The sequence below is a fragment of the Cryptomeria japonica genome, chromosome 4, assembly GCF_030272615.1.
Source record: "Cryptomeria japonica chromosome 4, Sugi_1.0, whole genome shotgun sequence".
NCBI lineage: Eukaryota > Viridiplantae > Streptophyta > Pinopsida > Cupressales > Cupressaceae > Cryptomeria > Cryptomeria japonica.
This window is the reverse complement of record NC_081408.1, coordinates 740,329,570-740,355,793: the sequence shown is the minus strand read 5'-3', so window position 1 is coordinate 740,355,793 and position 26,224 is coordinate 740,329,570. Positions and strand designations below refer to the sequence as shown.

Sequence of the window (26,224 nt, the reverse complement as noted above, 5' to 3'; positions counted from 1 at the left end):
CTTCTCGTACACGTTATTTCTCCCATTTTTCTCTATTTGCTCGCTGTCGTACCATTGCCTCCTATCCTTCATCCCCTGCGTCTCTCTGTTTTTCATATTCTCTGCTCTTCCATGGCAACGCCCAATGAGAGTAGAAATGCCTTTGAGGAGGTTGTGCCGCCATCTGCATCTGCATCATCTTCAAATCCAGCGAAGAAAGGAAAAAGGGTGCCATTCGATGTGTTCATAAACCATCGTGGACCTGACACCAAGCACACGCTGGCCGCCTCCATCTACGATACCCTGAAATCCATGGGACTTGAAGTTTTCTTGGATGAACCAGAGCTTGAACTGGGCGATTTCATACCATTTGAGATACAAGAGGCCATGACTACTTCTTTCCTTCATATTGCCATACTTTCGCCCAAATATGCAGAATCTCCTTGGTGCTTGGCCGAATTGTCATTTATGCTCAAAACTGGCAGGCCAGTTATTCCTGTCTTCTACAAAGTTGATCCCGGTGATATCCGCTGGACTGCCAAAGGAAAAGGAGTCTACACTCAAGCATTTTCCAAACATAAGGAAAATGGCAGATACAGTTTAGAAAAACTAGAGGATTGGAAAGTGGCGCTGCAAAACGTTACATTTCTTACTGGCCATATTGTCAAGGAGAATGAGTAAGTATCAAATACCCTCTTCTTTATTTTCAGGGTTTCATGTGTTTTGTTACCATTATTTTGCTTTCTCCTCCTCCTCCTTTTATGGGTGTGGTGTTATTTTCATGCCCAGTGGTTTGTTGTTTATATGTTGTTCTGGGTTGTTTTCTATATTAGTCTGTTAGATTCTTGTGATATTGCTATTGAAATTTATCTGTCAAGTTTTTTAGTCAAACTCATTGATCTATGATTTAACTGTTAGATTCTACTAACCGTCTTTTTATATCTTGGTTAAATCTTTTGTTCATTGTTTTTACAATGAGTAATGTATTACATATTCAAAAGTTCAAATAAAAGGAGTTAGATGTAAATATATTCTTGATCTAATGAAGTTTTGACTTCTCTATCTTATTTTAGATGCTTGATGTCATGTGAATAAGTTCTCTATGATCATACTTATTATTCATTCGCTTGTGTTAAGATAAGCAATCTTAAGTGTTCAATTCAAAAAAAGAATACCCAAGATTATTAACAACCACCATTTTTTGAGATGGGTGTGTTAAGGAAAAACATATTCATTAATCAAGGTGCATAGTATTGCTCCAATGACTTTGTCCAAGAGAGAAGATCATACCAACTATTATATATGAGAATAAAATCACAATAACTTTGATCACTCCAATGTAGGAAAAAGACTAAGATCATAATTAGATTTAGACCACAAGAGATAGTTTGGCTAAATAACAATGTCACAAGGATGGTTTATGTCCCCTAATAATTGATGAAATGAAAAAAAAAAAAGAATTAAATAAATAAGAAAAGTAAAATGCAAGTATGGAAGGAAGAGGTCAAAGACTCCATTAATTAAATTTGAATAGTCTTCTTTGATAAGGAGATCACACTAATCTCAAATATCAACAATCCATATGTGAATTATAAGGGTTGGTTTACAATGTGATATACAACTTTTCAAAAAAAGAAGAGCAGGCTTGTATAAATTTTGTTTTTGGCTAGGGATACTCAAGAGCTTTTATTTTGTACCACTTTATTTGTTGTTAGTGTATTTATTTCATTTAATTACACTTAGGCTTATTAAGCCTACTTAGTCGTACATTTGCGCTTGACACTTGTCCATGCAAGATGTCAAGTTGGTAAGGAGTTGTTAGAGAGGTGTCGACTCATTTTCAACACCTCATGCTACCTTTGTGTTAGGCAACTCACCACTACTCATTGAATGTTGGGTTTGACTTCTGATTCTACCTAATCACTCTACCTATATGTACAATGGTCGACTTTGCTCATATTCATCTTCTTATTGTTCTTGTAATTTATCTCTATTTGGTCACTTTATTTGTTTATAGTTTTATTGGAGCTCTAGGTTTGTATTGGATTTGTGATTGCTTTTCAATCTTCACATCTTTGTTATTTGCTATAGTATGTGGTGGACCATAGTTTGCAGATATGATATTTTGTGTTTTGTATTTAATACTTTCATTCTAATCACAAGGATGATTTTATAGTAAAAATGGTTAAATTCTTTTATAGACAAACAATTAAAAGCAAATATTTTTTTAAAACCTAAATTATCGAGAATGCTAAAGTTTTAGAAATTAAAATAACATTCTTATTCACAACCATATCCTTGTCTAGTACCTAAAGGCAAAAGATTATTTGCTAATTTGAATAAGACAATATAACCAAATTATTAGATATCACCCCCCTTAATGTTTTTAAAGAAAAATTTAAAATACCACTTTAATATGATCCTCATGAGTCACTTCTAATACACTTTTGTGTGAACTTTCAAAATAGTAAATAATTTTTTTTACAAAGTTGATCCCATTGGTATCCATTGGATTTCCAAAGAGAAAGGAGTCTAGACTAACGCATTTTCGAAATGTTAAAGAAATTGGTAGATACGATTTAAAAAAATAGAAGATTGGAAATTAATATTGTAAAATATTACATATTATACTAGCTACATTGTGAAGGAAAATAAATAAGCATCAATATCTTAGCTTTAATTTTATAATAATACTATATTATCTAAATTTGTTGTTTATCTCAATTTTTACTCCGATTTATCTTAATCTATATTAATATCAAGATAATGGTTATTTAAACACCTTCAAGAGCTTGAAAATCAAATAACTTTCACCTTATGCCTTAGCTAAATCCTTTGTTCTTGTTTTCATCTTTTGAGTAAAGACTACATAATAAGAGTTGAAATAAAAGGAGTTAGATGCAAACATTTCCTTGATCTAATGAAGTTTCTTGACTTCTCTTTTCCATTATAAATTCTCTAAGATGTTATGGGAATGGACTTTTTATGATCATACTAATTAAGCCTAGGGATTTGTTTTTAGATAGGTAAATGCTAAGTATTCAATTCAAATAAATAAATTGTATTATTTCGAACAATCATTTTTTGAGATGGATGGGATCAAGGAAAAAGATATTCTTTAATCAAGATGCATGATATTGCACCACTAATTCTATCTAGGGGATACAACTATTATATATGGGAATAAAATAAAATAGTGATCACATTTAATGAAGGAAAAAGACTAGGATTGCAATTAGATCTAGACAACAAGAGATAGTTTGGCTAATTGACAAAGTGAAGGATGATTTATGTTTTCTAATAATTAGAGGAATGCAAAATAAAATAAAATATATAATTAAGGTAAACACAAGTATGGAGAAAAGAGGACAGAAATCATAACCAATTAAATATTAGTAATCTTCTTTGATAAGGAGATCATTCTAATCTCAATCATCAACAATAATTTTTTTTAAAAATCACATGAGAATAATATCTGGGTTGGTTTGCAACGTAATATATTATTTTTAACAAAAGAAAATTATTAAGAGCTTGGAAAACTTTTATTTTTGGCTTGAGTTACCTAGTGGATTTCCTATTTTTGTATCACTTTATTTGTTTTATTAGAGCACTAGGTTTGTATTGAATTTGTGATTGTTCAAATTCAATCTACATATCTTCATTCTTGACCACAATATCTCATAGATCTTAATTTTTAGATGATCTTTTGTATTTTGTATATTAGTTTCATTCCATTCACAAATATTGTTGTATAGTGAAAATTCTTAGAATCTCTTATCTACAAACAATTAAACCAATTTTATTAAGACACTATATTATTTGGAGCACTACAACTTTAGAAATTAAATGGCATTCTTATTAATAGACCTATCCCCAATTAATACCTAAAGATAAAAGATTATTTGTTAATTTAAATAAGACGATATAACCAAGTTATTACATATCAACTCCCTTGTCTATCTTTTAAGAAAAAATTAAAAATTAAAAACTTAATACAATCCTCATAAATTACTTCTAATACACTTTTGTGTGACCTTCCTTTCAAAGCAATCTTTAAAATTCTTTACATAATAAAGTAATACAATATACTAGACCATTAACAAAATTGTTTTGTCTATACTAGTCTTAATTAGAAAAGTTTTAGTTATGGATTTATTTTTTTATAGAAGGTGAGGTCAAAAATTGTTAAAGGAGGCCTTTTTTAATTCAATAACATTAGATTTTTTTTTGTTGGCCTTAGAATATTTGATATTTATATCTTGATTTAATATAGTATCAAGCTATCTACAAACAATTTTATAATGATATGATATGAAATATACAAAAAGAAAAATCGTATATAAACAAGAAAGTTCTTATCTTCATTTAATTTGTAAAATATCATTTTTCAATATTAAATTAATTTGTTGAACATATACTAAACTTTCACCATATACTTATGATCCCCTTGTTTTTCCTACCTTCGCTTTATCTGACACACAATCTTGTAAAATAACACTCATTAATTGCATACAATTCACACGTAAATGAAAGATAGAGGAACATAATTCAAACTATAACATGGATATGCTAATTATAAGGAATCTATACTAATGAAAGTGTAGCAAATTAAATTTGACTAATGTTGTTTGGTATTTTTTAATTCTTTCCAAAGCCTCTTTTTCTTACGCACATCTTTCAAATATTAGAATCCTTTTCAATATGAAGTGTAAGAGTATATAAGTGAGAACATTATCCCTAATATTTTATAACACTAATTCTTTGTGTTACAAAGCAATGATACAAAGTGTATCTTTAAACACTTATACAAATTCTAATTTGTACATATGAGTTTTTTTCTCACCATGTGTCTTATGCCACCAAAGCTATAATTATGATTATTTATATTGTTTCTTTTACTTTAATTATTTAACTTTGAGAGAGCAAAATGCAAGATTGATTATATACAAACAATATCTAACATACGTATAGAAGGGTATGCAGTAGCCAATTGCATAAAGGTTTCTATCTAACTGCATAACTATATGATAATCAATGTAGTATCATATTTATGCTAACATTCCTATGCTAACATTCCTTGCTTGTTAACAACACTATCATAACAAAAGGATTAAGTTTCTAACTAGGAGCTAGGGTTAATGGAGGGAAATTTGAACTACGAATGGAGGGATCAACGCGACTGGTTTTTCCTCTGATTCTGCAGCGTCTGCAACTCAAGGAAAACTTGTCTCTTTGGGATCTGCGAGGGATGATGAGGATGGTCGAAAGGATGGGGACCCACGGCATTGAGACCCTCCTCTTGACTTAAAAAATACTAAAGATTCTACAAAGTTGGGTCACGAGATCTTGAACGCTGAGTTGGAAAAGACATTTGGAGACAAGGTGGTCAAATCCTGGAATAGTTTCTTTGCAAACAAGCCTACTGGTAATCTACCTTTCCCTCTGTGGAAGATATTTCTGATAGAAAGGTAGGCAGATTAGCTATTGTTGTATCGGGCGTGGTCATAGATCACAATATTTCTCTTATGGCATTTTCTCTTGTGGGGAAATTTGTTGGACCCAGACCTAATATTGAAGTTGTTAGGTCTTTTGTGAAGAGAAAATGGAGGGTGAAAGGACAGGTTGATGTTTCAGCCCCATCAAGCGGTTTTTTTGTCTTTTCCTTCTCTTGTGGTGAAGACTTGGAAATGGCTCTCAACGGAGGACCCCGGATGCTTGGGAAGTCTTCTTTATCTTTAAGAAAATGGTCTCCAAAAATGGAGCTCAATGACTCCTTTTTTGAATCTGCTCTGGTCTGGGTGCGGCTCCTTGGTTTGCCGCTTGAATTTTGGTTGGAGGACGTGTTTTTAGGCATTGCTAAATCCTTCGGAGAGCTTGTGGCTATAGATTTTATGACAACAACGCGAAAGAGACTGGTGTATGCGAGGATATGTGTTAATATCTCACAGAACATGGACCTTCCTAGCTCTATCGAAATAAATTCCAAACTAGGTAAGTGGGAACAAGTCACAGAGTTTGAATCACTCCCTTTCGCGTGCTTTTCATGTAAGAAAGTTGGACATTGGGCAAAGGCTTGTCCTAGTAACCCAAAGAATGCTCAGAAGAACAATAATCATGTTAAACATATCTGGAAAGAGAAGCTGAACTAAATTGAGGAGGGTAGATCGGAAGGAGGAACTGGATTCCCTAGTAACTCAAAAGATATAATAAGGGATGAAAGGAAATCTAGTCCTTCCAAGGAGAATCCTTAGAAGGAAATTAAAAAGGATGAAGAGAATGTATTTGAAGTTAAAACAAGCAATGGCTTTGAAGCTTTACAGATTCAAGAAGAAGAAAATGTAATTATAGAAGAAATTCTTGAAGACAGTGAGATTGGAGACACAAATGAATCACAATATGAGATTCCAAAAGAAACAGAACAAGAATGTAATAAAGTGTGTTCAAAGGACTCTGAAGCTCCAAATGTAATCTTTGAAGAAAAGACCCAATTTAGATCGCCCCAGGTTAACCTTAACTCTCTATTCCAGAACTTTGGGACTGATTCGCCCATCTCATCTTAGCGAAAAGGAGAACCTTGGAATAGTAAGAAGTCTGCATATAAAAATGAAGAAGATGAAGAGTTAATAGAAGTGGGAAAAAAGAAAAACAAGAAAATAGGGTGTACTAATGGGGTTAAAACTAGAACCAGATCTAAGGCGGATATTGGAATTTCCAAATCTCCACAGGGGCACAAAACTATGAAGTGGCATAGGGACCAGGAGAGCAAACAAAATATAGCTGATGGAAGGCATCGAACCATTCAAGAATCCTGCTCCCAGGTTTCCAAATGAAGGTAATCTCTTAGAACATTAGAGGCCTAAATGGTCTCCATAAGCAGGATGTGCTCAGGAATTTTATCAAAGATCATAAGCCAGACATTATCCTGGTCCAGGAAACGAAAATGAGTAAGGAAAAAGTAGAAAAATTAAAATTCTTTAAACTTGGGGGTGTGTGTGGCAGTAGTTTTAATGGAGCATCTGGCGGGGTTGCCATATTTTGGAATAAGAAAACTATTGATGGAGACCTGATTGATGAAGATGGTAATATCATTTCTATGAGAGTCAAATGCATTGCTGAAGGACAAGACTGGGTGGTTACCAACATTTATGCCCCCAACTCTAAAGCTGCTCGGAGCAAGTTTTGGAGCAAAATCCAGCCAAAAAGAGGGACTTTTACCTAGGATAGTTGGCTTTTGATGGGAGATTTCAACACTCCTCTACAGGAAATTGAAAAATTTGGTGGAACCCAAGCTCAACTGGATAGAAGGATTGATCTTATGGACTTTGTCAATGCCAATGCCCTCATTGATATTGACCTTTCTGGAGCTTCCTACACTTGGTCTAATCGAAGGGATGGAGGAGAACTTATTCAGGTAAGGCTTGATAGATCTCGTATTACTCCTGACTGGGTCCTTAAGTATAGATGCTCTCTATCTGTTATTAATAGAATTGGATTGAATCATTATCCTATTTCTTTTGTTATTGATTCTATTAAGGGCAAACACTGCTTTCCCTTTCGGTTTGAAAAAATGTGGATCTCACACCCTTCCTTGGAAGCTTCCATTTCCAAATGGTGGAATATAACTGTGGATGGTTCTGCCATGTTCAAAGTTGCAAAAAAGTTAAGAAACATCAAAGATAATATCAAGGTTTGGAATAAAAAGGTTTTTGGGGATATTTTTGAATCTAAGAGGAAGCTCAAGGAGGAATTAGAACAGATTCAAAATTCTATTTAGAAACATGGTTATAAGAATGTCCCCAAGGCTAAAGAAGATGGGGTTCTAGCCAAATTACACAACACTATTTCAAGAGAAGAAATTTACTGGAGGCAGAGATCCAGGGCAATTTGGTTAGAGGTTGGTGACAAAAATACTAAATTCTTTCATATGACATCAATGAAGCATAAAACAGCAAGTAGAATTTCCAGATTGATTGTTAATGATAAAAATGTTGTCAAAGATGATGATATAGCTGATGAAGTTGTAAAGTTCTTCTCTAACCTTCTGACTGGTAGCAAGGAACTTGACCTTGTTAAGCAGCAAGATCTGGTTGAAAATATTCCTAAGATTATTGGACCTAATCAGAATAGGATTTTATCTGCCATCCCCTCAGTTGATGAAATTAAAAGAGTTGTTTTCTCCTTCCAAGGGGATAAGGCACCGGGCCTGGATGGCTTCCCCATGTTTTTCTTTCAAGGAATATTGGCACATTGTTGGGGCTGATGTGGTCAATGCTGTCAAAGAATTCTTTGGTTCCAGAAGAATTCTTAAAGAAATCAACTCTACCTTCATTGCTCTAATTCCTAAGGTAGCTGAAGCTGATTCTATGGGTAAGATTAGGCCAATAAGTCTATGCAATTCTTTTTATAAGATAATCTCAAAAGTCTTGACTTCTAGATTGTTGGATGTTCTTCCTCTTGTTATCTCTGAGAAGCAAAAAAGATTTGTCCCAGATAGGCATATTTTGGACTCTATAATTCTTGTGCATGAGAATATCCATTCTCTTAATTCTGCAAACAAAGAGGGATTCCTCATAAAGCTGGATTTGGCAAAAGCCTATGACAGGGTTGAATGGCAGGTTCTTTTTAGGATCATGGAAGCCTTTGGATTTGATGAGAAGGTTATCAAAATCACTAGAGAGCTAATATCTACACCAAACTTTTCTATTCTTGTTAATGGATCTCCTTCTAGATTTTTTAAGTCTTCAAGGGATCTCAGGCAAGGAGATCCTATCTCACCCATTCTTTTCACTATTTTGGCAGAATGTTTGAGTAGATTGATTCAAAAGTTGAACCTGAGAAAAGGATCATCAAAGGATTGCAACCCTCTTCAGCTAATTTCTTCTACACGCATCAACAGTTTGTTGATGATACTATATTATTGAGATAGTCTTCTGTGAGTGAAGCTTCTGCCTTTAAAAATGCTCTCAGCTCTTATTCCCTTGCTACTGGCCAACATGTTAACTAGGAGAAATCTGCTATTTACTTCATCAACACTCCCTTGTTGAGGCAGTAGAGGATTGTTAACATAATTGGTTGTAAGGTTGAGCTGCTCCCCTCTACTTATTTGGGCCTCGCTCTTGGTTTGGCTCCTCCAAACTCTTTCTGGAATTCTTTGATTGATAAGTTCAACAAAAAACTGGCTGGATGGAAAGACTCTATGTTGTCACAAGCTGGTAAGCTCCAGCTTCTTCAAGCTACCCTTCATAATCTACCTGTTTATGCTCTTAGTTTGTTTAGTATACCGGTCAAATTTGCAGAAGCATTAGAAAGAATTCAGAAAAGATTTCTTTGGTCTGGTGTGGAAGATAAGAAAAGGATTCCTTTGGTTGCTTGGGATAAAGTCTGTGGTCCTAAAAGTAGTGGGGGGTTAGGTATCAAATCCCTTAAACCTTTCAATAAAGCTTTGTTAGCCAAACAGGTTTGGAGGGCCTATGGTATTAAGAGAGATTGGAGTAGGGTGTAGTTTGACAAATACATCCATAATCAGCCCATTCATTCCCTTCTCTATTATGAAGATATCCCTGCTGGATCTTTTATTTGGAATAGTATGATAAAATCTATTATAGTTGCTAAAGCTGGAGCTGGCTGGGTCCTTGGCGAAGGTAACAAAATCATATTTTGGGAGGATGTCTGGATCAAAGATGAGCCTCTTTTTAACTAGGATTGTAGCCATATCATTGAAGATTGTAAAAGGAGGTTTGGTTCTATGGTCTGTAATTATTGGGAGGAGAATAAATGGGTTAGACTTGATGCTGTTTATGCTGGATTCTCTTCGCTCCAGCATGATTTGTTGTCCTTTTATGTCAGCAAAGACTCTGATGATGTCTTATTATGGAAGAGTAATCCTAGGGGTACTTTTACTGTTGCTTCTGCTTACAAAAAGATATCAACTCAGGCTTATAACCCTATATGGACTAAAGTTTGGAATAGATTCCTCATTCCTAAAGTTAATATGTTTTTCTAGCTTGCCACTCATAACAAGATTCTCACTATTGATAACCTGGTCAGAAGAGGATTTGTAATCCCTAATAGGTGTGAGTTATGTCAAAAAGAGGCCGAGTCTGTGGATCATTTGTTTATTCACTATTCTTTTACTTGAGAAATCTGGGGTAAAGTGTGGACGCAATGGAAAGTTGATTGGGTTATGCAGAATAGTTTTAAGGAAGTCCTTTAGCATTGGATTTTCCCTACCAAGCTTCCCATCATCAAGACCCTTTGGTCCTTTCTTCTTCCTATGACCTGTTGGCATATTTGGAAGGAGAGAAACAATAGAATTTTTAGGGAGACTAAGTGTTCTTCTCAGGTGGTCATTGAAAAGATTTGTAGGGCTATTAAAGAAAACATCAACACCATTCACAAAAGCAACAAGCAGTGTAGTTATATTGATATGAATGATAATGATAAAAGGATTCTTACGGAATGGAAATTATTGAATAAGGTTTGGAAGTTTGATCTGAAGAGTAGAAGAGATAATGTGGTTTGGAGGTTCCCTCCTCATGATTGGGTGAAGGTGAACTTTGATGGTGCAGCTAAAAGAAATTGGGGTAATGCTGGTGGGGGAGATGTTATCAGAAATTCTCATGGCTTTTGTGTTGTTGCGATTGCTTCTCCCTTTGGAATTCAAAACAACCATGTTGCAGAAGCTCTAACAATGTTAAAATGTCTTAAGCTTGCTCAGGGTTTCAATTTTCAAAAAAATTGGCTAGAGGGGGATTCCCTTAATATAATTCAGGTTATTAAAGGTATTAGTTCTCCTTCTTGGAATATCCAAAATATCATGATAAGACAAAAAAAAATGTTAGATTCTTGTGATAGTGTGGTTATTACCCATACCTTTAGGGAAGATAATAGGGTAGCCGATTTGTTAGCTAATGAAAGGGTCATTTTAGCGGAAGATGCTAATTATAGCGGAGAGTCATCATGTAAAAACAAAGTTCGAGAGCAATTATTTTATGACATGATCAATGGTACATATTAATCTCATCATTATCCTTTTTGGTTTGAACTTCAACGACAGAGTTTGGAGTGAGGCGGATTGTTAGATGATGACCTGTCTCAGGCATCACATTAATGAGTATAGGTGTGAAAGGCCTTATCATATTAAGTACTTGGTTAATTTGCATGTTTTAAAGGGCTACTTGAAAAACAAGATTATTACCTTGGTTTTCGATTCTAGCTTCTTTGTTCTTTAGCATCTAGTTAGTTTGTGCTCCCCTGAGGGTTTCGATTTGAACTGCTTCTACATTATGGGTGGAAATATCAACCATAATAAGCCCACCAGCTGTGATAGTTGGAAGGGTGAAAGGAAAATTTGGAGAAGGCTACATAAAAATGACTTCACTGATTATATGGAGAAATTGCATGGGAGCAAGAAGCCGGTTTCCCGTGGTTTTGCGAAGGGTTGGAAAAATATCAGAGTTACTCTGTTCAAATGGTTAGACCTGGAGAGTGGATGAAGATTTGATGGCCGAGGTGACTTGTTTGCAGAAGGACGACATCAAGTTTTATAGAGATCGTAAGTTCTTGGTGGAAGCCATAAATTTTTTTTTCTAAGAACGAAGAAGAAAGGGCTTGCCTTGCCAAAAAGGATAATATTTCCTATTATCTCCCTAACTAGTTAAACTCCTTTTGGTAGAAAATGTTGAAAGTGTCAATGGAGTATCTTACTATTGATGGTAGGTTCACGAAAGTCTATAATTATCACTTTGTTATCCTTAATCACTTTCGCCATGGTTCTAAGATATCTCTGCCCTTCTATCTGACCTCCTCCCTTAATGACAGTCTGGCTAACCATGCTAAGAAACCCAATTCCTACCCCATTGCCCACCAAGGTCGTATTCTGTTAATTTATGGGTATCTTAAGGATAAAGTTAAGGCCAATAAGGATGATCCCTTTGTGGAGAGTGCCCATATCTCTGAGGATGATGACAGTTTTGAGTCTGATGAGGATTCTACCAATCCTCCCCCTAAAAAGAAATCGAGGGTTAGTAAGAAAGCTAAAGAAGACGCTAGAGAGATGGTTGATCCTGAGCAGGAGTAAGAGAAGGAGGTGGAGAAGGAGGCGAAGCATGAGCAGGAGAAGGAGGTGGAGGGTGAGAAAGGAGACAAGGATAATGAGCAGGGTAAAGAGGATTTTGATGAGTCAAAGGAGGAGAGTCCCTATGATACGGACAATAGGGATGAGGTTCAGAATAATATGGAGGAGGGCAACCCTAGGCCTGAGGATTCTGCCCAGGACATGGAGGATGTAGATACTATTCTGAATGCTGTTAGAAACAGCTCTCTGAAAACGTTTAAGTTCCAGAAGTGGGTGGTTGATAATATTACCAACATTCAGGAAAAACAGAGAGACCTGGAGCTCAAAATTGATAATGTGGTTAAGGATATTAATGATAAAGGAAAAGAGGAAAATTTTGAGGATAATAGTGAAGCAGAGGATGAAAAAGATATTCCTGACTAGTCGAGGGTGAGATCATAAAGGGAGATGTGAAGCAGCTGGAGGATGTGGTGAGGACTCTCAAAGAAAAGGGTGAGTCCGATTATGAACTGATAAACAACAGGGTTCAAAAAACCAAGAGTGCTCTGAGGAAAATCATGGAGCACAACTTGGCTGTGATGAAGGTGACTTCCCAAAATATGAATGCCCTGGTTGCCTTCCTGGAGAAGGATAAGCAGAACAAAGATATTGTGTTTGTTGATGATGAGTCGGGTTTTAGCTCTGTCCAGCATTCTTCCATATGCAGAACTAGGCAAAATGCTAAAGAGTTGGAGTTGAAGACTAAAGGTAATCAATAGGTGCGGGAAAGCAAAGACCTTAAAGAGGCAGCAAATGCAATTATGATGCTTGTCAAGGATGCTGAGGAGACCATAAAGATTTTTACCTAGATGCTCTAGTTTTGTTTTAGCTGTGTCAGTATCTCGCTGGTCTTTTGCTGTACTTTTCTCTGGCTGCTGTCTTTTGTGCTGATCTTTTGCTGCCTTTCTTTCTTCGTTCTGTCCTTTCTTGCTTCTCTAATGCTTTTCTTTATGATATGTAAGTGAGTTTTTGGTCCCTTAAAATCTGTTTTTCCTTAATCAAAAACATTCCTTGCTTGTTACATTGTTCTTGCAAATTTAACTTTGAAATAATAAAACTTAACTAGCCAATGAACCCCCCTTAAGACTTAAACAACAAAACTTGATGATTAAAAAAAATAAACACATATATATTTTTTAGAAGATCTTTCCTTGAAGAACAAAATCTTGAATTAAGTAGAAATCCAGCAAGCTGCCTCATAACCCTTGTAAAGGTCTAGCTTCGAGCTGGATTCTTGAGTTCTCCTTTCCTCAAATTATAGAATCATAGTCTTCAAATTATTGGACAAGAATCCACCAAGTTGTCTCTTGACCCTCGTAAGGTATAATTCTCAATCAGTCTCATGAACTCTTTGGGCAATGATCCATATTGAGTTCAACACAAACTACTTGTCTCCAAAAATTAAACTTAACAATACATGTATTCTTCAAATCCAAAGCAAGAAACTAGAGCCAAAAGTGCTTCTCATAACACACCAGCTCAAAGAGAAAAGCTAGCTTGAGATGATAGAAATTACTCCATCCTCCAATGCCACCAGCCTCCAATAAAACCATTACTAGTCCTTACCCTCGAAAATTATCATTAGAAAAAGTATTACCGTCTTCAAAAGCCTAATAAAAAACATCATCTAATGGATCCTCATAAAAAAATTAATATTCTAAAAAAAACAACGCAATATTATCTAGACTCTATCTCAGTTATCTTGAAATCCAGACTGATTCTAGTTATATCACACTTCCTTTGTAGTTCGCTTCACCTGGCAGACTTTTGCATTCAGAACAGCGATTTAAATTTGTTCACACCCACATCAGTGATGCCTCTCATCTGCTAGAAGGGCACTGAATTTGAACCTATGATTTTTGGTTCTCTTCAGAGCCACTGGCTTTGGAGAATACTCAAAATTTTTCGTTCAACAACAACACCTTTGTATTCAACGGAGCAGTCAAGCTCCAATTTCCATCACATTAGCCTTGCTGTACGCTTCTATTTTGGTGGAGCTTTGCACTCTGATCGCCAACAGAGCTCTTTTAATCTTTTGTTTGAATGATGACATCGCTCACCATTCTCAAGCACAAGGTAAAAACTATTTACTTCAGGCCGCCTTATCAACTTAGCCATTCTTTTAACCAAGAAGACTCATTCACCCCGACATTTGGACGCATCAAATTATGAATTATTCAAGCATAGAAGTGAAAAAATAGATTTTAGGCACAGATTTCATTCAAATCGCTCTCTCCTCCTTCTGCCACGCCACAGGGATAAAAAATGATAATGATTTGGAATACCCAATGAATTCAAATTCATTCAAACGCCGCCATCCCTTTCACATGGGTTTGTGCTTTTCTTCAACGAATGCTTCACGTCTTCAGTTGCCTTCTACCTTCTACGTATCTACATTGTCATGCTAGAAACCAACCGGTTCAGATCATCATGCACAGGCACGCAGGAGAAAAACGATGCTCTGATACCACATGGGAGAGCAGAATGCTTGATTGATTATATTCGAACAATGGCAAACATACTTATATGCAGTAACGTCGATCATTTTTACTATTGTACAAAAGAGAAAATTAGGTTTAAACTTCCTCAAGAGCTAAACTATTAAAAAAACAAAACAATTATATTAACAAATGAAAAGCAGAGGCTAACCATTATATAAGAATTATTCAAATATACTAATACAATTGTCTATTTGTTGAATCTACAAACTGTGTGCAATTTTTGCCTGGCCCTTGATCTGCTGGTTCTTCAATGTTTGCTGGCCCCTCCTTGGGCGCTGGGTTTCCTGCGTTGGATTCGATGGAGTGGCAAGCTGAGGCTGCTAAGGTTGAAGAAGGTTGGATTTCAGTTAAAAGCAAACATTCTAAAAGGTCTTCGCCCTTTTTTGACATGACCCTTAGATCTCAAAAGAAGGGATCCAAAGGGAAATCCTAGTTTGTTTCTCCTTTTGGATATTGGACTGCCTGTATATTTCTCATGTATATGCTTTTATTTGTCAGACAACTTTTCTTTTTGGAGGGGTTAGTCTTTTTCAATCCCCTTTCTTGGCTATGTTCCGTCTCGTCTTGACTCTGTTTCTTTTAGTGGTTTTTCCTGAATATCTTTAGATGTGGGTTTCAGGTTCCCTTATTTAACCTGCTTTGTACAAGGTTTCAGGTCCCTTCAAAACCTGTTTTCCCTTATTCAAAAACTGTGTGCAATTTTTCTTTTACACTTCACAATGTAATTTGTTGTATCAATAATTTAGGAAACTTTAATTGGAAAAGATTCTTGAGTAGAATGGTCTAGAAAAATAGAAAAATAAACTCAATATGAATGATCTATGGTATAAAAAATTTCTAATGGAGATGTCTAACCTACAAAACTGACTGACTATTGTTAAAGAAAAAGAAAAATGACAATATAAAAGTTTAAAATCTTTGACCTCGATAAGAGCTCTTGTCAATAGAGATGTGTTTAGATGCATACAAGGGTGTAAATTTTCTTGGGATGCCATTCAAAAATTGAGAGATCTATAGGATCCTCATTTTGAACTAGAGTTTATCTAGTTACAATTGAAGTTGTTTAACCTTGAATTGAAGAATGAAGATTTCAAGAGCTTGTCTTTTGAAATTTGAGCCAATAAGATGTTGATGCTATTGATGGGAAAGTTGATATCTATTTCAAATCCATCATGAAGCCACTTCTTCTAGCACATTCCACTTATTTAGAGTCTCTTAAATCAACCAATTGGAGGCATCACTTTTGATCAATTGGTTGAAAAGATGGTAGAATGTGAGAAAACTTTTGGAGGAAAAATTGAAAGCATTAGTGAAAATGTTTGCCTTTCTCACCAAAAAGACAAGCCTCGTAATAAGAACACTTCTAGAGATGGTCATAGTGATAGAGAAAAAGTTAAGAGGTCATCAATGAAAGAATAGAGGGGGAGGAGGTGCATATGACAAAGGCCACTCCCAACATGAAAACTAAAATGATAGGCACAAATTGTGTTGTAAATGATGTGGTTGAAAAGATAGCCATGAAGCACACAAATACAAGATTTCATGGGATGAGATAAATAATGCTTTTAAACAAAAAGATAAAACAAAATGCATAATGAAGGTAAAACTTTAGGAGCAACCTAATTTGCATGTAATATTGATAATGATCAATATGTTCCTTTTGTTTCAATTTTTGCTATTATAATTATTTTACTAATTCATGGTGTTGTGATTCTTGGATCTTAGATATTGCAGCCACACAACATAGATATTTTGATGTGATTATTTTGAAGTTTTTTATTAAGTTTTTTGTGGCTCAATTTATTTGGTAGATAAATCAAGCATCAATCCTATTGGAAAGGATCCATTTTTCTCAAATTATTAGTCCTTCTAGATTTTGTACCTCATTATGTCTTGTATCTCCCTCAATTGCAACATAATTTGTTGTCACTGGTATTCATTCGACAACATATCCACTCCATTTTTTTAGAAGATGGACAAGTGGCTGTTAGAAAGCATTCAAATAATCAAGTTGCATTTATTGGTTGCAAAGATGACAAGTTATTAAACCCCATGACACTTCAACCCTTTCTAGGAGTTTTGCATATCTTTATGAAGAAGATAATTTATCTCTTAGTCTTTTATGAAATTTAGGCATATTAACTACAATAGCTTTAGTGTCATGCAAAAGAATGGTGTTGGAGGTTTGCCCATTTTGCCAAAAATAATAGAAAAATGTGAAGCTTGTATTCTTACAATACAACATAGAGATTATTTTTCTCTCTCCACTTGGCAAGAACATGAAAAATTGCAACTCATTTATTCTAGTTAATGTGGGCCTTTCTCAATGTCTTTTGTTGGAGGATGTAAGTATTTTAAGTTGCTCTTTGATTATTATATCCATATGACTTGGATTTTTTTCTTGCACCAAAAAATAGAAGCTTTTGAAATTTTTAAGAGGTTTTGCATTATGGTTTAAAAATCAGGCACAATCTCAATTTAGTACTCTTCAAATAGATAATAGTGGATAATTTACATGTTTCATAGATTTTTAGGATTATCTTAGTCAAAATGAGATTCATATCACCTCACTATTCTAGGTACTACTCAACAAAATGGTGTTGTTGAAATAATAAAACTATCAAGAATATGGTTGAAGCGATATTATGTCAAGTTACATTTTTAGGTTGAAGCAAATGGAACAATAGTCTATCTTCATAATATATCTCCTTCATTTTCTCCTCGCCAAGAAACACCATGTAAAATTTGGTCTGGTAACCTCTCATTTGTTTGACATTTTCAAATTTTGGCTCTAGTTGTTATGCCTTGATTCCAAAGTTATCTAGGCTATTCTAAATCTTCAAGAGTTCATATAAAAAAATGATAAGACTACCATGAAATTTCTTATTCCATGAGATGCCATATTTTGTGAATCCTCCAAAAATATTATAAATGATCTGAATGCTAGTTACAATGACTTGAAAATTGACCAAATTTATTTATTGGAAATAAAATCCTTTGGAACCAGCTTTGATGGATTGACATATAGAATATGCATACCAAGATGTTCGAATTCAAGATGCTTCATCTCTAGATCTGCAAGAAGACACCCCTTCTAATAATGATTTCAAATCGCTTGATGAACATAAGAGTTTAGACCACTTAGCCACTAATGGAGCTTCTAGTAAAAAAACTGGAGCACCTTTGGTCTACCCAAATTCTTCTTACAAGTGAGAAAAACAAGTATAATAAACTTTGAAAGATTTAAGACTTAATTAAATAGGTAAAACAGGAATAAAAAATTCTTACAAAACAAGGAAAAACACTCAATCTAATATTGAAGGTAATTAGAATCTATTGATGTACTCAATATCACAATGGACTCAAAACAACTTCCTATAAAGAAGCTAAGGATATTACAAAGTGGAGGCAAGCTATACAAAATGAATATGATGCTCTTTTGAAAAATGAAACATGGGAGTTGGTTGATCCTTCACTTGGTTGTAGTTGCAAATGGATCTTTAAAAGTAAATATAAATTCGATGGTTCATTTGAGAAATATAAAGCCAAACTTTTTGCAAAAGGTCATGCTCAAAAGAGGGAATAGATTATCATGAAACCTTTGCACCTATAGCAAATGGACTACTATTCATGCTTGGCTGTCTCTTTGGGTACAAAATGAATGCAAAGTACATCAATGGATGCCAAAATTACATTTTTGAATGGTGATACCAAAGAAACAATATTTATGACTCAAACAAAAAATATTTCAGATCAATGATTAAAAGCAACAAGTATGCAAGCTTATAAAATCATTGTATGGTTTAAAACAAGTTGCCCAAGCCTAGTATAAAAAAAACTTACCAAGCATCTCTCAAAGTTGAATTTCAAGGATTTTGAATCTAATGAAACAACTCTTTTTATGAAAAAGGTGGATAGCATTGTTGTCTATCTTCTTGTTCATGTGGATATTTATTTCTCACTATTAATATTGAGTTTTATATTTAAAATGTGAAAGAAAAATTGAAGGGTTTGAAATGATTGATTTGGACCATCTTCATTATTATTTGGGTATTAAGGTGATTTAAAAACCCAAGTATATGTTGATCACCCAACAAAAATATAGTGGTGAAATTCTTAATAAGTTTGACATAGTTGACTAAAAACCACTTACTACTCATATGGAGAAAAGTTTGAAATGCACATCAGATGACTACAATGTTGGTTGATGCAACTACACATAAGCAATTTGTTTGTAGCTTGATTTATGCAATAGCTACCAGCTCAGATATGTATTTTGCTATTGGAGTTCCATCTAGATTCATGAAACGACCTATATATAATCATTATTAGTAGCCAAATGAGTGCTATTGGAGTTCTCTCAAGATTCACGCAATGACCTATATATAATCAATATTAGTAGCCAAATGCATTCTTCGATATTTCAAATGCACTCAAAGCTATGAGTTCAAATACTTGAAGGCAACATATTTCTCTTTGCTTGGATATTCATATTCTAATTATGTAGGTGACTTGGAAGATGGGAAATTTGCATCTGATTTATTATTGCATCTTGGGTTTTTTATTTCTTAGAAATATGAGAAGCAACTAGTGTCAGCTCTATCTTGTGTAGAAGCCAAATATATGGAAGCCTCTAAGGCAACTTGAGAAATCTTATGGCTTTGAAGAATTCCTGAAGATATACAAAATAAGTTTCATGTACACCACTCTTTGTTGACAATCAATATACAATCAAATTAGTGAAAAATCTAGTCTTTCACGATTAAACCAAACACATGAACACCAAGTTTCATTTGATTCGACACCATGTAAAAGATATAAGTATATAACTCAAATATTGTCCCACTATAAGTTAACCCATAGATATTCTTATCAAAGTAGACAAGTTGATAAAGTCCAAGGAATTCTTGGTTTAACCCTTTAAATTAAGGGGGGATAATGTATTAATCATTGAGATTAATTGTGTTTTCTCTCTTTCAATCTTTTTTTTGTTCATAGTTTTCTGTTTGGATGGTTTTTATTTAGACATTTTAACCATTTTCTCCTTGCCTTTAAATGTATTCCTCATTTTTAATTTGACATACAGTTTTTGTCGTCGTTATTCTATTCATAACTCCAAGCCTGATACTTTGAAAGTAGTAGTTAATATTATATACTTTATTACTTTTTAAAAAATTTAATATCTTTATATTAAAAAATAAATGTTGGCTCTAAATGCTTATTCTTTTACTTCTTCCCACTATATCATTTGAAAGTTATGCATGCCTCTCAATAGAATTACAATACACTCTTTTTTTTTTAAAGTAAATTAAATTTTAAATGCTTATCTTCTTCAATAAAAATACTTATCTCTTACAATCAAGTTGATAGGTAAAGATATTCTATAAAATTATTTAAATTTTGTAAAGCCTCTTTTTTGTAAAGATATGAAAATTTATTTTTTCTTTATTTGTGTCTTTTTCAATTCTAATTCAAGTGCTGAAACATTGTTTTGGTTATCCAAATCTTATCAATATTTTTATTGTTAAACACATCCATTTATCTTAATATTAGTTTAAAATATGTTTAATAAATTTTATTGATTTAAATTTAAAATTTCTTTCAAAAAATAAAATTTGGGTGATATTTTCTAATGTTCTTTCTTTGTTTAGTGATGAAGGAAAAGAGAAGTTGTTGAAGGCTATTAAAGACTACATAAAGAAGCACTCTCAAAAGATCCCATTAATGGTGGCCAATTATCCTGTTGGTCTTGATGAAATATTACAAGACTTTGAAAGAAATGTATTTGACTCTTCTGAAAACATCAAAATTGTAGGGATTGTTGGGATGGGTGGGTGTGGTAAAACTACACTAGCAAAATAATACTATAATAAGACAAGATTTTCCATCTATAAATGCAGTTTTATTCACAATGTGCGGGATGGGCCTAAAAATGATTTATACAAGAAGCAAAAAAAGATGCTACAAAAGCTTGGTTTTAATGATGGAGAAAAAATCGATAATGTAGAAAATGGAAAGGCAATTTTAGTGGAGCATTTGAGATCTGTTCAAGTGTTTATTATTTTGGATGATGTAGACCATCAAGATCAATTGGACTCTCTTTTGCCAATAAAAGATAGTTTTGGACAAGGTAGTGTGATTGTTGTAACAAGTCGAGAATCCAAGGTTCTCACATCATGGGGAATCTCCTCCATTTATAAGATGAAAGAATTAAATCCCAAACATGCAATGGAGCTTTTTTGCTGGCATGCTTTCCGACAACCCTCTTCTGTAAATGGATTTGAAAATCTTGTTCAAAAGTATTTAGAAATCTGTAAAGGATTGCCTTTATCTCTTAAAGTATTAGGACGACTAGTTCATGGAATGTCCGAGGGTTATTGGTATTCTCAATTAAACAAGGTCTCCAGAGTATTGCCAAAAGACATTAAAAGCATACTAAAATTGAGCTTTGATGCACTAGATGAGGAAGAAAAAGAGATTTTCTTAGATATATCTTGTTTCTTTATAGGAATAGAAGAACAACTGGCCATCAATGTGTGGGATGGGTGCGGATGGAGTGGGCTGCATAGTTTGGTAATACTTAAGAATAAGTGTCTGGTTGAGCTCGATGAGTGGAACTGCATAACAATGCATGATCATCTGAGGGATTTGGGAAAAGAAATTGAATTGGCAAAAGAAAATGATAAATCTCCCTATCGTCTTTGGTCACCACAGCGAATTCGTGACATTGAAATAGAGGGGCAGGTAAGCTTAATATTATGTTTTGTATGTTTTAACATGAAAATATTGTGCTTCTTTGGTTTTAGTTTTTTAAATCTTGTGTACATTCTGCTAAAACTTTTTGTCGCTATAAATATCTTGTTAAAACTTTTAAGCTGTTTTTTATATGCCGCAAGTGTGCTGTTATTTAGTACTATCAGTTGTTAGACTGTTAGTATAAAAGACCAACACCAGCAAAAATGTCAAAATGTTGTTAGTATACTGACTGTTTTACAAGTTCGCAATGTTGTTAGTATACTGCCTGTTTTACAAGTTCGCGTTTTTTTTTTCTTCCTGTTTTTCCATTTAGGAAGGCGTGCGGATTCGGGGGATTCGAGGGATTCAAGCGGAAACAGACGAGTTTTATGAAGAATGTATGGAGCTTGTGGAGCTTGTGAGAGGATCAGGTAAAAGGTTTAAGCGACAATTAGAAATCGTGATTGTCAAAAACAACTATTTTACAGAAGAATTAGCCACACTATCAGCAGGCCTTCTCTGGCTGCGATGGTTCAATTTTCCGCACACAGCTCTTCAGTCATGGCTTCCGTTAAAGAAGTTAAGAGTTTTAGAGCTTCACGATGGTGACAAATTGGAAGAACTGTGGAGCGAGACTGCCGATGTAAGTATGTTCCTTTACTGTTATTTATGCATTGCTATAATTTAAAACTCTATTAGTTGTCTAATTAAAAAACGAATGTCGCTGCAGCCTCCTGTGCAGTTGAGAGAACTGATTATCTCCCATGCCCAGAATTTCCTGAAATTTCCCAGCTCAATAGGACGTCTAGAGCATTTGAAAAAGATATCCTTGGGCCGCACATGGGCCCCATGGGCTCAACCTCCAATGGAAGGTCTACCAGAAGAGTTTTGCCGACTCTTATCGCTGGAGCACCTCGAGTTAAGAAGATGTAAGAATCTAAAATCGCTGCCTAGCAAGTTCGGCGATTTGAAAAATCTGCGGCATCTAGATTTGAGATGCACTGGGCTGATGATGTTGCCAGCTTCATTTAAGCAACTTGTAAATCTGCAATATATTAATTTTACTGGTTGCTCCGAGCTCACCTTGCAGCTGGACATTCTTGAAAATATGACAAATCTAGAGGCAATGGAGGTTAATGGATGTGAATTGCAGGTGTTGCCTACTCAAATTACAAATCAGGGATCACTCAAAAAGCTCGAAGTGGGCTCCACAAGTTTAATAGAATTACCAAATAACATTGGTCAACTGAGCAAATTGGAAGAGCTGATAATTGGAAGCAGTTCGTTGAAAACTTTGCCATCTTCTATGGGGAATTTGTACTCCTTGACTAGCCTCGAAATTTGTTCTGAGAAGTTGGAATCCTTACCAGAAGCACTTACACAGCTTACAAGCCTTCATAAACTGCATATTCGGGAGTGCCCACTAAAAGAATTGGATATCCTGTCGGGGTGCTCTTCTTCTTCGTTGTGCAGCCTCAAATATATAAGTGTAGCAGGGACTCTTGTGTCGAGGATATCATTCTCTCAACAATGTTGCCCCAGCCTGGAATCAGTGGTGGTCACAGAATTCAGAAATCACCAGTTAGTAGAGATAGATAGCTTGCCGACATCAGTGAAGACCTTAGAGTTGATAACATGTGAAAAGCTAAAAAGCATAAGCGGTGTCAGTGGTCTGGTAAACCTTGAAAAGCTGGTTTTAAGTAAGTGTGGGGAGGCATTAGAAGAGCTTCCAAATTTTGAGGAACTAGTCTCACTCAAAGAATTTACAATCACAGAATGTGCTGAACAGCTGAAGATGATACAAGGCTTAGAATATTGCAGATCATTGGAGACGTTGATAGCGCACACTTGGTGGAAGGCACCACTTATAAAGAGTCTGGAGAATAACGAGAGTTTGAGAAGAGTAGAGCTCTTAGCATGGAACGACGTATCTGCATTACAAACTTGCCTTCAAACTATAAAGGTAACAATTCTTTTTCAGATACATGAACTTATTTTGTTATAAGTGTTCGAATCGGTTTATCGTATTGTATTGTAATATTTTTTTGCAGAAAAGGAAATGGCCATCAGAATGTATAATCTGTGGAAGAACAGGGAGTGGTGTGGAGGCGACTCTGAGGTCTTTGAGCTTCCCGGGTCTCACTGTGTTTGAGTCATGCTTGCGGGAGAATACTGGTCTGTATGGAGACCAACATACATTCAAATGTGGGCAGAGGCGTTCCTCCAACGTGGCAGTGATGTTGTTCTTTGTTATAAATTCCATTTCTCATTACACCTATGTTCATTTGTGGAAGGACCGCTCGGTAACCCAGTCTATGAGGATGAGAGCAGGGAAATGGGTATGGGTAGGTGTTTTCACACAATCTTCCCCTTTGGGATGGGAAGAGGAATTTGCACTGCAGAAGACGGGTAAGAATGTACCAGATGAAGAAGACATGGGATTGTTAATGATGGGCGAAGAAGAAAGAGTTGTGGAAGCCTTTTACCAATTATTACAATATTTGGGGAACCATGTGACACTCAATCAATGAAAAATATAAGATTCAAATAAATTATTTGAAAATAAATTGCCAATGTTGTAGTTTGCATGTATATATAAATTTAATTATTTTAAATGTGTTAGTATTAGGAACTTCATACGGGCTAAGGATATAAAACACACCGAGAGTCTTATTGCGAGAGTGCGCAGATCTGCCACGTTTGTTGGTTCAGTTACATCACTAGTTTTCTATTGTCAATGTCAGCTCTAATTTGTTGTGTGCCATTAAAATAATTTATGTTCAAGCTTTTATAAAAGAGTTCACGATTTTTCTGGTAGTGAGTGAAAATAAATTGATACCATCAAGGAGATCATAATACAAATTCTCTGCTCTAGTTCAAATATGGAGAGACACTCACTGCATTATTATTATACACCGTGAAGATCAAAACTTGATAATGTATTTTGCAAAGCTGAACAATAAGAACTATGAGAAAGGTGCTTTCTAGATGTTGGTATTAAGGTGCTTCAATTTTAGGAGTTTCAAAAATATTATTTAATTAATTTAATGGTCTTGTGTGCTGATTTTATTTATTTAATGAAATATATTAATTTCCAAATTGCAAAGTTTAATTGCGGGGCGTGATGGTATGTTGGGTGCAACAAGCTTTGAGGTCAAAGGAAATTGTGACACTTGGCACAAGGAGGCAACTTTGAGAAGAAACTTTCTTTGGAGCTTTCCAAATCTCCGCTCTTGCAACAAGTGGCTGCATAGTTTGTTTTCCTTTGTTGTGCACATTTTCGAAAGATTTTCAACGAGACCAAATCTTCCACTCGTATAGGCTTGTAGTAAAATGGAAAGTTTTAAATGAGCAAAAGGCTTGTTTATCTCATCTTAGATGATTTATGTTTATGGAATAAATAATATTTGTATTAAATATTATTTATGCAAAAGTTATGCAAAATGAAGTTTCTAATTATATACGTTGTAAATACATTGAATGTGGACACTCTTGAGAAGCCACTTCTGGAGCACCCGCCAACAAACCCTAGGGAAATACTACACTAACTACTCAAAAGTGGAATAATTTTTTTTTTAGCATTGTTTACTATCTAAGTTTTTGCTTAATGTTGTCCAAGCATTGAGTTCCATATTTAGTTTGTTTAGTTTTTGAATTTAGCATAACAAAGTAAGTTATCAATTATCATTAATTGATGCAAGCGAAAACCTTAGCACACACATACTCATCTCCCTAGGGTATATTGACACCACTACTAGATAAACACAACCTTATGAACAAACCAATGCAATTGACTAATATCCTACTATGTGTGAATTTCTCTTATAGTCTAATTTCTATTAGCACTAATGCAATACTATATCCATGGCTCTAAAATCTTAATGCATCTTAATCATTACCTATATGTCATAATTCATCTTACATAGGAAACTACAATCTTGATTTACTAATGCATCAGTACTTTCCTCTATTAGACACTACACGACGAGCATATGCACTAATCCAATATGTTTAACTACAACTCTAATGTACCTACCGTTCCTATGTCGTACCATATCATGTTGAAGCCTCTACATGCCTAATATGGTTTTCTACCAACTTGACATTAACGTTCATACTACTACCCTTAAGCATATTGCATGATAACCAACCATAAATTGTAAGCCCAACCTGGTATGCATGCTTAATTTATGGCTCTCGATGGGTCCTGACACTATATGCCTATAGGCTGATCTCATATGTCCATTACTCACTTGCAACCATCATGTTAGGTGAATTTCATAGTGATAAGTAGCCTTAAGTAGCTATAGGTAGTGTTGATCCTCTACTTCATGAGGATTTGTTTCAGCCTTATGGCTGATTAGCGTTGTAATTGTTATTCACTATATCATTGTCGCTTAATGTATTTATGCTCATATGATTATTGTGTAGAATGTGTGATCATGAAACCACACTTAGCAAGATGTTGCAAATCTAATTTTAGTCATCAAGGTTCATCCACACATATATGATACTTATGAAGCGTGCAACATTTTATTTATAGTTTGTTCAAACCAACGATAATGCAATATTTCTAATAAGGTTAATTAGTTGTTTCATCACTGCCATGTTATGAGGTCCATTAAAAGTTTTAGTTTAGCTGGCTCATGGATAACATGTGTTGCAATGTAGCAAGTAACCAAATAAATCGTATTCTACCTCATCCATACAATCCTTCTCATACCTTTAACTATCTATCATTACATGCCTCTCACAAATACCATTTGCTGGTTTTTATCACATCTATGAGTTATGAAACATTTCAGCATTATACATAAATACGAATCTTGTCACATAAGGTTCATCCCCAAGGATGTTACAAGGCTTAATCCAAATTACAATACAATTTATCATG

The 26,224-nt window shown here is 34.7% G+C and overlaps 2 protein-coding genes across 4 annotated transcripts; both read left to right on the top strand.

Annotated features, from left to right (window-relative positions):
* LOC131027435 (disease resistance protein RUN1) lies at positions 1–23,897 on the top strand. Of its 3 annotated transcripts, none has more exons than XM_057957493.1 (5): positions 1–656; positions 20,247–21,339; positions 21,665–21,973; positions 22,061–23,293; positions 23,387–23,897. In XM_057957493.1, exons 2-5 carry the CDS (start codon positions 20,554–20,556, stop codon positions 23,480–23,482), a joined length of 2,424 nt encoding a protein of 807 aa, XP_057813476.1. In that variant the 5' UTR covers positions 1–656; positions 20,247–20,553; the 3' UTR covers positions 23,483–23,897. The 3 variants fall into 3 exon arrangements, with proteins under 3 accessions (XP_057813476.1, XP_057813474.1, XP_057813473.1); XM_057957491.1 differs by having other exon boundaries at positions 3–656; positions 20,255–21,339; positions 23,382–23,897; XM_057957490.1 differs by having other exon boundaries at positions 3–656; positions 23,382–23,897.
* LOC131027478 (toll/interleukin-1 receptor-like protein) lies at positions 112–660 on the top strand. The gene has a single exon (XM_057957563.1). It carries the CDS (start codon positions 112–114, stop codon positions 658–660), a length of 549 nt encoding a protein of 182 aa, XP_057813546.1.
* Positions 23,898–26,224: the final 2,327 nt, after the last annotated feature.

Coding starts and splice junctions, on each gene's coding strand:
- LOC131027435 (XM_057957491.1), top strand. CDS start 20,554: ATGCTACAAAAGCTTGGTTTTAATGATGGAGAAAAAATCGATAATGTA. Junction 21,340..21,664: donor ACATTGAAATAGAGGGGCAG/GTAAGCTTAATA, acceptor TTTTCCATTTAG/GAAGGCGTGCGGATTCGGGG. Junction 23,294..23,381: donor CTTGCCTTCAAACTATAAAG/GTAACAATTCTT, acceptor ATTTTTTTGCAG/AAAAGGAAATGGCCATCAGA.
- LOC131027478 (XM_057957563.1), top strand. CDS start 112: ATGGCAACGCCCAATGAGAGTAGAAATGCCTTTGAGGAGGTTGTGCCG.